Source organism: Nansenia antarctica (assembly GCF_963989245.1).
Source record: "Nansenia antarctica genome assembly, chromosome: 3".
Taxonomy (NCBI): Eukaryota; Metazoa; Chordata; class Actinopteri; order Argentiniformes; family Microstomatidae; genus Nansenia; species Nansenia antarctica.
The window spans coordinates 31,715,280-31,727,631 of NC_137688.1; the positions used below are offsets into that span (position 1 = coordinate 31,715,280).

The window sequence follows — 12,352 nt, forward strand, 5'->3', positions numbered from 1 at the left end:
AGAATACACTTTTTAAAAATGTATTTCTTACTATAATAATGCAGTAATGAAAGCCTCATCCATTATGAATATGAAAGAAGATTATATTTTTTTAATGTTGTGAATGTACAGTATGTATACTATATGGACAAAAGTATTGGGACATCCGAACATCACACCCATATGTGCTTGTTGAACGTCTCATTCCAAAACCATGGGCATTAATATGGAGTTGGTCCCCCCTTTGCTGCTATAACACTTCCACTCTTCTGGGAAGACTTTCTACTAGATTTTAGAATATGGTTGCAAATATGATTTGCTCCCATTCAGCCACAAGAGCATTAATGAGGTCGGGCACTGATGTTGGGCGAGAAGGACTGGCTCGCAGTCGGCATTCCAATTCATCCCAAAGGTGTTGGATGGGGTTGAGGTCAGAGCTCTGCGTGCAGGCCAGTCAAGTTTCCCAGACCAAACTCGGCAAACCATGTCATGATGAACCTCACTTTGTGTATGGGGTCATTGTCATGCTGAAACAGGAAAGGGCCTTCCCCAAACTGTTGCCACAAAGTTGAAAGTTGAAAATTCTCTGGAATCACATTGTATACTGTAGCATTAAGATTTCCCTTCACTGGAACTAAGGGGCTTAGCCCAAACCATGAAAACAGCCCCAGACCAGAATTGTGTCCAGATACTTTTGTCCATGTAGTGTATTATGAAACTGACCGTTTTTCTCTTTTTTTCCTCTCCTCTCCTCTCCTCTCCTCTTCTTTTCACTCATCCTCTCTCCTCTTCTCTTCTCTCATTCTCTCTCCTCTCCTCTTCTCTCATTCTCTCTCCTCTTCTCTCATTCTCTCTCCTCTCCTCTTCTCTCATCCTCTCTCCTCTCCTCTTCTCTCATCCTCTCTTCTCTTCTCTCTCCTCTCCTCTTCACTCATCCTCTCTCCTCTCCTCTTCTCTCATCCTCTCTCCTCTTCTCTTCTCTCATCCTCTCTTCTCTTCTCTTCTCTCATCCTCTCTCCTCTCCTCTTCTCTCATCCTCTCTCCTCTTCTCTTCTCTCATCCTCTCTCCTCTTCTCTTCTCTCATCCTCTCTCCTCTTCTCTCCTATCCTCTCATCCTCTCTCCTCTTCTCTTCTCTCATCCTCTCTTCTCTTCTCTCATCCTCTCTCCTCTTCTCTCCTCTCTCCTCTCTCCTCTTCTCTTCTCTCATCCTCTCTCCTCTTCTCTCCTCTCATCCTCTCTCCTCTTCTCTTCTCTCATCCTCTCTTCTCTTCTCTCATCCTCTCTCCTCTTCTCTCCTCTCATCCTCTCTCCTCTTCTCTTCTCTCATCCTATCTTCTCTTCTCTTCTCTCATCCTCACTCCTCTCCTCTTCTCCCATCCTCTCCTCTTCTCTCATCCCCTCTTCTCTTCTCTCATTCTCTCTCCTCTTCTCTCATTCTCTCTCCTCTTCTCTTCTCTCATCCTCTCTTCTCTTCTCTTCTCTCATCCTCTCTTCTCTTCTCTTCTCTTCTCTTCTCTCATCCTCTCTTCAAGGTGTGGAGGTCTGTGTACACAACGCAGTCATCGGGGAATCAATCACCATTCCGATAGGCCCCGGTCATAATCTAATGGACAATGACGAGTTACTATGGAAACGTGGCACGGAGACGATATTTAAGAGACGGAACGGCAAACCCAAGCCTGGTGTGCTGGAGGACATCGATAAAGATGGGTCTCTCAGACTCAGAGACGTTAAGCCAGAGGACACGGGGACTTACAAGGTGGAGGTGTTCAACAACGCCGGGCGGTCTGTCAGGGAGGATGAGACCAGCCTGTGTGTGATGGGTGGGTAGAGGACGTATGCTTGCCTCCAAACTCACTCAATTTGAATCCACCATTTGTTAAGTATCACACACACACACACACACGCACACACACACACACACACACACACCCACACACACACCTAGGCCGCACTGTGGATCACACTGCCCCTGGGAGAGCCCCAGACACACACACACACACGGACACACACACACACACACACACACACACACGAACACATATGTATATACACATGGAATGGAATGGAATGGACTTTATTATTTATACATGCAGGGAACTTTTCAGAATCTCACAGAACGCACTGGCCCCTGTCTGTCAGTGAGGGTCAGTGCTCTATCACCAATGTACAGTTTCCTACGTAAGTAACGGGAAGCATCGGTTCTTCTTTTGGCTCTATACTACTCTATACTCCAAAAGTTGAGATTTTTAAAAATCAAACAATTACTGTGAGGTTAAAGTAGAGATTCTCCGTTTTTATTTGCTGGTATTTGCGTACATATTCGTTTCACCGTTCAGAAATTACAACCGTTTTTATGCATAGTCCCCCCTATTTCAGAGTACTCAAAAGTAAATGGACAATTGGTTTGGTGTTTCTGGTAAGTGGGCAGTGTTCTGCCACATCATTTGTGCAGGCATAAGAGTTGTCAGTGTATTGATCCTTGGCCTTGCGTTTGCCTTTGGCGTCTGCTAGGGTTAGCGTCTGCTAACCCTAACCCTGCTGGTGGAATGAGCTCCCCACGGCTGTCAGAACGGCAGAGTCACTACCCATCTTCCGTCGTAGACTGAAGACCCATCTCTTCAGGTTACATCTTAACTGCTCCTCCTGAGACATCTTCCGACCCTCACCACTACGTCTTCTAAAGACACCCGCTTTCCCCTCTACTGTGTCCCTAGAACTTCTATTGCCCCCCTTGTACTGTTTCTCAGTTTCTCCAGTAATAAAAAATAAAAAATAAATAAATAAAAAGGTTTTAGTAGAAGGCGATAATAGGGAGAAGGTTTTTCCTTCTATCAGTGGCCCCGGGCCCGAGCTAGAGTACTCTTCCTGCAACGAATGGTGGACTGCTGATTCACATGCTTAGTATTCAAATGTATTGATTGTAAGTCGCTTTGGAATAAGGCGTCTGCTAAATGCCAAAAATGTAAATGTAAATGCTATTGGTGTCTGTCAACACGAGGACCAAAGTGCTGTCAATGACGGTCATGGACGTTTTTATTATTTATTATATTATTACTAGGCTGAAAAATCGGAAGAAAAAAAACTGAACGACAGAACAGAAAAACAACAAAGCAGAAACAGCCAAAATCTTAGCTTCAAATCAACAGTTTAAACATTAAAAAAGCAGTGGTGAGCTCAGCAATCGCAAACTAGGCTAAGGCCTGGAGTACACGTATGTGGATATTTTTCTTTTTTCTTTTTTGGTACAATTGGGCTTCTCAACCATACGAACACAGCGTTTTCACTCACATAAACTGAGATTTCTCTAAACGGATAAAAATGTGAAGAAAAAATATCTGATTGAGTGGATCAGTGTGGTTATGTTAAACGGAGCTGGTGTTGATGCAATGATGTCAAGAGTCAAGTGTCAAGCTGTTCACAGATGCGCATTGAAGCAAAATGGTTCAAATGGCAACAATGGCTCAACTTCATTGTCGGTCCACACAAAATAATCTGTTTTTGCTTTCTTCTTGGTCGCCATAACTTGCTTTTCTGTCTGTTTTGTACTTTTCTTTTCTGTCTGTTTCAAAGAGTTTGGTCTGTTTACGTTTTGAGTCACTGCCGCTGTTTGATTACAACTGACTGCGCATGTCCATAACGTTCTTCTACGGTATTTGACAGATCGTGTTCAGTTTTGGCTCTTCGTATGGACAGAGATATTTTTGTGGTATGGACAGAGGACGAAAATATCCGCTTAAAAAAATATCCATATACGTGTAGTCCAGGCCTACGGCAAACTTCAACAATGGATGACTCAATAATGCTCACCATCATTAAGAAAAAACCCCAAACAGGTGTCCCATTGATCAGGAACAATCTGTGTGTGTGCAATGTGTGAACTCTCCAGGAGGTAGGTGTGAATGTGTCAGAGGCGACCATCCACAGAATACGTCACCAGCCAAACTACCAACTACCACTGCAAGGTGCTAACCACTAGTATGCTCAACATGGACGGTCACCTCTGGTTTGCTAAACAAGTACCTAAGAAGCCTGCAGAGGGCTGGAGAAGGGTGCTGTGGACAGATCAGATGAATATCGTCGTGTACCAGAGTGATTCATAGTGGGAAAAAAGATCTGCCAAAGATTTACAGCATGCAGGGCCGCTGGCATAGACACTCTAGAATCTAGATCGTGACGTTAGAATGATAAGGTTCTATCTGATCCATTAGGTGTTTATTAATGCCTGTGTGGTGTTATTTTTAAAATGTTGACATTTTTTAGTTAGTAATTAATCAAATACAAAGGTTCCATCTCACAAAACATAATGGAATGTAAACACTTTGACGCTCAATATCTCTGAACGACCCTAAACGGAGATAGAACCTTGTCATTCTAAGCTCACGAGATGCAGTTGTTTAGGGCCACGCCCGCTATAGAGGAGGCCACACTTGATTTAACTCAAGCTACCACCCGTCAACCAAAAACACCACTACCCCCTACCCCCACCCATGTTAAGAGTTTTACATGAGATGCAGTACATGCCTGGCATTGCATGGCATCACCATGGTTACAGTACAGTACAGGCCTGGCATGGCATGGCATCACCATGGTTACAGTACAGGCCTGGCATGGCATTACCATGGTTACAGTACAGGCCTGGCAGAGCATCACCATGGTTACAGTACAGGCCTAGCATGGCATGGCATCACCATGGTTACAGTACATGCCTGGCATGGCATGGCATTACCATGGTTACAGTACAGGCCTGGCAGAGCATCACCATGGTTACAGTACAGGCCTGGCAGAGCATCACCATGGTTACAGTACAGGAGGCCTGGCAGAGCATCACCATGGTTACAGTACAGGCCTGGCAGAGCATCACCAATAGCGTCTGGTGGGGTCAATGGGTCGCAAACTTCAGGCAGTTATTACCTGCAAAGGTCAACCAAATACTAAACATGAGAGCTTAATTTGGACATTTTAATAAATCTGTCCCACCACTTTTGGGTACCCTGAAGCAGGGGGACTATGCATAAAAAGTATTCCAGAATGGTGAAACCAATATATACACAAATACCATCACATACAAGGACGGCACTCAATTCCACTTCAACCTCATAGTAATCGTTTGACTTCAAATCCAAACTGTTGGAGTGTAGATCCCAAAGAAGAAGAGATGTTTCACTGCTCCTCCATTCCTTATCTAAGACACTGTGCATAGAGACAGGAAGAGGAGAAGAGGCAGCCATCTTAGACTATTGAGATGCAGCCAGTGACGGAGGCCATTTTGACTCTCTCTCCAGACAGACCCAGTGTGACATATGACTGTACTCCCAAAAACGTCACCTTCACCTGCGCTGTGGCCAAGCCTCAGACCGTGACCTTCAGATGGAGCCAGAATGAGAAGACAGAGGCCACAACAGAGGCGACTATGACCAAAGATCTGAGAAAACTGAAAGGAGATAACACAATGATCAACTGCACCGTCACTGACAAGGCCACTAAGGCGGTCAGGAGTCATTCTGTCAAGCCCATGTGTAAAGGTATGTATAATAATAATAATAATAATAATAATAATAATGTTTTATTTACCATGTAATCAACTTGTCAATCGATTGTTGGAATTTGGTAATTTTTTGCACTAGGCACAGGGTCAGCCATAGTCGGCGCCCCTGGAGCAATTAGGGGTTATGTGCCTTGCTCAAAGGCACATGCAGCTCCCTCCTGAGGGAGATTGAACCAGAGACCTTCCTATCGCTAGCCGGCCTCTCTTAACCCCTAGGCTGCTGTACTGTATGAGTCAGTCTGTTTACACAGCAGCCTTACAGACATTTCTTTCCAGCGGTCATGAGGGACTGCCAAATGATATTGTATTCATTGACAGACAGTCAATTATTTTTATTTTTACACCACACTTCTGGAGGACCAAGATGAGATGTCTTTCAAGGAATGGGGAAGTGCAGTATATTTTCTGGCCAATTATCTTTTTGTAAAGATAACTCTCTAAATAAGTACATTTATACATGTTGGTGATGTTCATATTTTACAACTCAACAATGGGGTTTCAGTGGTCCCCAAAATATCATTTCTCTTACTTGAAGATATCTCAAAGATAGAACTATCTCACTAAACGTCCTCCACTAGATAATTACAACTTTTTATTGTTCTTCTATTTCTCATTTTCTCTGTACTGCAAAAGGTAAATCTAAGCAAGGCAATATACAGTATGCTTGTTTTTTGTCTGACTGTACTAGTTTTAAGATATATTTTACATGGCAAGCGAAGTTTTCCTGTTCTGTTGGCAGATCATTTTGCTTATTTTAAGTAATACCCCAAAAATTTTCTCGTTTTTGAGAGCTGACTTTTTACAGTGTGATTCCTACCAACCCTCTCTCAGCAGCCTCCCCCAGTCCTACTCCATTTGACCTGTTTGGGTTAGGGTTGGAGTGGCCCCTCCTGGCCACCATAGCCGGCGGCGGGGCTCTCGTCCTTCTCCTCATCATCATCACTGTGGTGTGCTGCTGCTGCCGTCGCCGTAGGAACCACATGCGCCTGGATGGTAAGGCGACTAATGATCTCAAGTTCGGCAGTTCGATCCCCGGCTGGCCATGTGCCAAGGTGTCCTTGGGCAAGACATTGAACCCCAAATTGCTCTCAATGAGCGGGCCGGCGCCTTGCATGGTAGCTTGCCGCCATTGGTGTGTGAATGTGTGTGTGAACGGGTGAATGAGAGGCCATTGTAAAGCACTAACGCCTGGAATAAGGCGCTATATAAGTGCAGTCCATTTCTACCGGGTTGGACCCCGTTTTGCCTTCAGAACTGTCTTAATTATTCGTGGCATAGATTCAACAAGGTGCTGGAAACGTTCCTCAGAGATTTTGGTCCATATTGACATTACAGCGTCACGCAGTTGCTGCAGATTTGTCGGCTGCACATCCATGATGTGAATCTCCCGTTCCACCACATCCCAAAGCTCTATGGGATTGAGATCAGGTGACTGTGGATAGATTCCTATATTCTCACATTAATACAATCTGGTGACTGTGGAGGCCATTTGAGCACAGTGAACTCATTGTCATGTATACAATGATTGATTCGATATTTGCGTTAACAAGCAGATGAAAAGGTGTACCTAACAAAGTGGCCGGTGAGTGGATGTTGATAGAAGCAAAGCAAATGGCTGCTGGTGCTCCCTGCTTCATGCCTGGGGAGGGCAGATTTTACTTCAAAATAAAAGTTTGTCAGACTGTTTCATAATTTATATAAAAGGTTTAGTTAAATTGGGTCAATCTTTCTCATGGGTCATAGACTGAGGCCTGCAGATTTCTTCTAGAACATAACAAGATTCACATAGCATGGAATGTGGATCCAGCTTGACTTTCTTTACATATGAACGTCAGAGGAACTTTGAACTTTTTCTTTTAAGAAGAGCCCTGCTGTAAACAACGATGTTTAAAACTGCAGCAGGCAGAAGTCTGGATAAAGCAGACTTCGCTAGCAATAGTGCGTGTGTGTGTGTGTGTGTGTGTGTGTGTGTCCGTGCGTGCGCGTGTGAGTGAGTGACTGACCCTGCGACCCAGCCCCGTAACTTTGCGGCCTACTTTTGGGTTCAGGTGAAACCTGATGAGAGTAGTGCTGGTCTATATTTAGTTTCCGTCACATCACTGCAACATAGGGCGTTGAACGCATATTTAATGTCTTTGATTTCATTATTTCACACCGGCTTATGCATGCCACAGCACCTGTGGTTCATATTTCAGGTGCAACATGTGTCAACAACATGTCTGTCTGTCTGTCTGTCTGCCTGCCTGCCTGCCTGCCTGCCTGTCTGCCTGCCTGCCTGTCTGCCTGCTTGCCTGTCTGTCTGCCTGCCTGCCTGTCTGCCTGCCTGCCTGCCTGTCTGCCTGCCTGTCTGCCTGCCTGCCTGCCTGCCTGCCTGTCTGCCTGCCTGCCTGCCTGTCTGCTTGTCTGTCTGTCTGTCTGTCTATATCTGTCTGTCCAGATCCAACCAAGCATCCATCCATCCATTCATTGGTTATTTTATTCCTTCACCTCCACAGACGAACGTGAGCTCAGACTAGCCCCGTTGACCCAGCAGCACGACCACCACCCCCACCAGAAGAAGCAGCCCCACCCAGCCGGCCCCCAGCACAAGCACAGAGCCCCAGCCGGGACCCACCCTACCTCCAACCCCAGGCCCAGCCAGGGGGCCCCCGGCCAGGCCACTCCCCAACCCAGAGCCCAGGCTCGAGGGAGGCCTCCACAGACACCCAGGGACGATGGAGAGGAGCATCCTCCACCTCTACCTCAGCCCAGAAAGACGGGTCCTCGCCCCCCAAGGCAATAGGTCTGCCCCCCCCCCTTCCACCTCCCAGGCACTATGGTTCCATCTCAACTATAACATTTGAAATAAATTGATTGGAAACCACTAATAGAGTGAGCACAGGTGAACAGGTATTAATTTGCTTATACCTGTCCAGTTCTTTCAGATCTGTATAGATGAGAGAAAATAAAGGGGCTGGACAGATGAGAGAGGATGAAGAGAGGATGTATTTCTTGGTGATTGAGACAGAACACCAATTTAGTGCAGTGAACATGTTGGAATGCTCATGTAATCTAATAGCTCATGTGCAATTAGAAAATAATAAGAAAAAAACCTGCGCATTGTTCAACTGTGGAATGTGGTTAGGGTTATGGTTTCAACTTCCTCGTCTGTTTGTGGGTTAGGGTTAGGGTTAGGGTGAGGGTTAAGTCTTGTGTCCATTTGATTTAATTATTTCGCAATTGTTATATACTGTATATGCAGACCACTGGAGTAAATGATAATTAGTTTGACGGGTGTAAAAGTATTAATTGAAATACAATGACTCTCTGTGTAATAAATGTACTGTACAGTTGAGTATTTTGTACCTCATTTTTGTTTTGTACCCACATCCACCACTTCTTGAATTTGTGGCCAAAAAATGTAGTCTTGTAATTTTTGTTAGCGTCTATAATTATAATTTTTTAAATTCAAAACACAAATAGAACATACAACTTAAAGGAGATTCATACACAATTACACTCTTTGTAATTTGCATATCCACACACAAAGCATACTGATACATACATTATCAACAATTGTCTCTGCCTGTTGTCCTCAATGGTAATACCGCTATGCTAGTACAAATACCATAAAATAAAATAAAAAGCAGCATGTTAGATTTAATAAGAACAAAGGCAGGGACATGGTAACTTACCTAAGAATATGTATTTGTCAAGATACAAGATACAAGATGTTTATTTGTCTCTCCGGCTATACAAATACAATCATGTGAGACACTTCTGCTGGGGGGGCTCCATTTAGGGAGCACATAAGAAGACATATTGAATATAATAACAACATATAAGAGGCAAAGACAATTATATTAAAAATGAGATAAATGATCGAATTATTATATGAAGGAGTTGAATAGTGTGTGTGTGTGTGTGTGTGTGTGTGTGTGTGTGTGTGTGTGTGTGTGTGTGTGTGTGTGTGTCAATGACTAAGAAGATGATAATAGATAAAACATGAACACACTGCTCAAACCCTTGGTGGAGAGATCTGAGGAGATTAGTTCAGCTGACTGTTCCACTCAAGCCTTTAAAGGCCAAGTGTGTGTCATCTGTTTCAGATGAACAGGTATGACAGTGTTGTCTGTTGGTGTCATGGTGACATTCGCACCTTGCACAGTGAGCTGTGAATGTGTGGGTGTGAGAGAGGCCTTGTAGTTAGTTGTTTCAGCCGTATAGCTGAGGTCTATGTGGTTTTAGCATGGTGCACGGTGCATGTAAGGAAGTCAGGTTGCTGAGAGCAACGCTATCTGAAGCCGGCGCATCCAAACACCTCGCGTCCCTTTCCTGTGTGTGGGGGAGGCATGTCACTGTGACAGTTTGTATGTGTGCATGTGCATATGTGTGTGTGTGTGTGTGTGTGTGTGTGTGTGTGTGTGTGAGCGTGAGCGTGTGTGAGGGGAGGGCGGTAGAGAAAGAGAGAGAGAGAGAGAGAGACATAGAGGGAGAGAGAGAGTGTGTGTGTGTGTGTGTGTGTCTGTCTGTCTGTCTGTCTGTCTGTCTGTCTGTCTGTGGTCTATGTGTCGCGCCCATACTCAAATGAACCACTAGATGGCGTCTAGGCTCCATTTCAATGTACCTTTATGACGCAAGTAACAATGAAGAAGGCAAAAACATAATAGTTAGATAAAACTACTATTATCATTATAGGAGTAACTCAGCTTGAAGTCCTAACCCAGCTAAGAAAGCTGGTACCACAGTATTCCTGAGTAGGTCATTTAGTTATTCTTTAACTACATAATTTGATCTGCCCAGGGGCCTAGTTACAGTGAATTGAAGCCCATTTTGTCAATCACTTTTGGGTCAGATCGAAAGATTAGAAAGATTAGAAAGATTCCTACAAGGAAATGTATTTTCTGCTCTAGGCACAGGGTCAGCCATAGTCAGCGCCCCTGGCGCAATTAGGGGTTAAGTGCCTTGCTCAAGGGCACAACGGCAGTAGGCACCTTGATACCAGCAGCCCTCCAGTCACATGCAGCTCCCTCCTGAGGCGGGGATCGAACCAGCAACCTTCCGATTGCTAGCCGGCCTCTCTAGCCTCTCTAGAGGCTACTGCCCCTACCCCCCCCCGAGAACAGTTGATTTGTGTATTTGGGGGAAGAGATCCTGAAAGGCTTCTTACGGCGGGTGGATAACATGAATGGCTGAAAGAAAACAGCCACAATCTGTCATCACTTCCTGTACCTTCCAGAACCTTCCAGAACAAGCCCTGGTGGATGTCACCCTTAGGCACAGATCTATGGATGCATCAGGAGGACGCAAAACTGACCTTAGGTCAGTGTCAATGAGCAACGCCACTCTGCTCCATAAAACAAAGCGAGGGGTTGTTGTTGTTGTTGTTGTTGTTTTGGGGGACAGTCCCACTCTTCTATGTTTATGTTTTAGTGGATAGAGATAGTGGATAGTGGAGAGAGATAGTGGAGAGAGATAGTGGAGAGAGATAGTGGAGAGAGATAGTGGATAGAGATAGTGGATATAGATAGTGGATAGAGATAGGGGATAGAGATAGTGGATAGTGGATAGAGATAGTGGAGAGAGATAGGGGATAGAGATAGTGGATAGTGGATAGAGATAGTGGATAGAGATAGGGGATAGAGATAGTGGATAGTGGATAGAGATAGTGGAGAGAGATAGTGGAGAGAGATAGTGGATAGAGATAGTGGAGAGAGATAGGGGATAGAGATAGTGGATAGTGGATAGAGTTAGTGGAGAGAGATAGTGGAGAGAGATAGTGGATAGAGATAGTGGAGAGAGACAGGAAGGGAAGGAGGAGAGGGTATGTCAGCAGGGCATGAGCTGGAGTCAAACCCAGACCACCCTAAGGTCAACACACAGTCACTGATGATGGGTGAGAAGGAAAATGTATCACTTTGTGTGTGTGTGTGCGTGTGTGTGTGTGTTCACTGGTCAGTCGATCTGAACTGCAGTGAGTCTGTCGTGTGGCTCAGTATAAATAGAGGGCGTGAGAACAGATGCCTGTGTGTGTGTGTGTGTGTGTGTGTGTGTGTGTGTGTGTGCATGTGCGTGCGTGTGTGTGTATGTGTGTGTGAGAACAGATGTCTGTGTGTTGTGTGACCATGCATACCCACTATCCACCCTCAATTAGGCACCTGCCAGCCTCACACACACACACACACACACACACACACACACACACACACACACACACACAGTATGGTAAAAATAAAACATCTAAACGCAGCAGGCTGAACATACAACCCCTGACCCCGTACCCTTTGACCCCAGAGATTTTGAGCCCTGACCTTCCACCTCCTCCCCTCCCCGACCCCCCCCCTCCCCCTCCACCCACCGTGTCCATCCACAGTCTGGTTCAAGGTTAGTTTCTTTCTCTGCGTCTGTGTGTGTGTGTGTGTGTGTGTGTGTGTGTGTGTATGTGGGCACAGGTAGGGCATGGGAGCTGTAAACGTCAACCTTTGCTCTGCCTCACACACCAGTACAGTCGTAGAGTAGCAGGCTACTATGGGATCTAGAGCCTTAAGCCGTTCTGCACCCCGCCTCTGGAACTCTCTGCCACCTAACATTCTGGAACTCTCTGCCACCTAACATTCTGGAACTCTCTGCCACCTAACATTCTGGAACTCTCTGCCACCTGACACTCTGGAACTCTCTGCCACCTAACACTCTGGAACTCTCTGCCACCTAACACTCTGGAACTCTCTGCCGCCTAACACTCTGGAACTCTCTGCCACCTAACACTCTGGAACTCTCTGCCACCTAACATTCTGGAACTCTCTGCCACCTAACATTCTGGAACTCTCTGCAACCTAACATTCTG

General features: G+C 45.3%; 1 protein-coding gene across 1 annotated transcript in view; it reads left to right on the forward strand.

The window, feature by feature from the left end:
- Window positions 1–10,799: 10,799 nt before the first annotated feature.
- The window catches only part of ptgfrnb (prostaglandin F2 receptor inhibitor b), a gene marked incomplete at both ends in the record, with an annotated part of 44,245 nt that continues 42,692 nt past the window's right edge, over window positions 10,800–12,352 (forward strand). Inside the window, one exon of the mRNA XM_080527176.1 lies at window positions 10,800–10,830. Within this exon, the coding sequence (XP_080383302.1) occupies window positions 10,800–10,830 (31 nt within the window). The remainder of the gene's footprint in view (window positions 10,831–12,352) is intronic.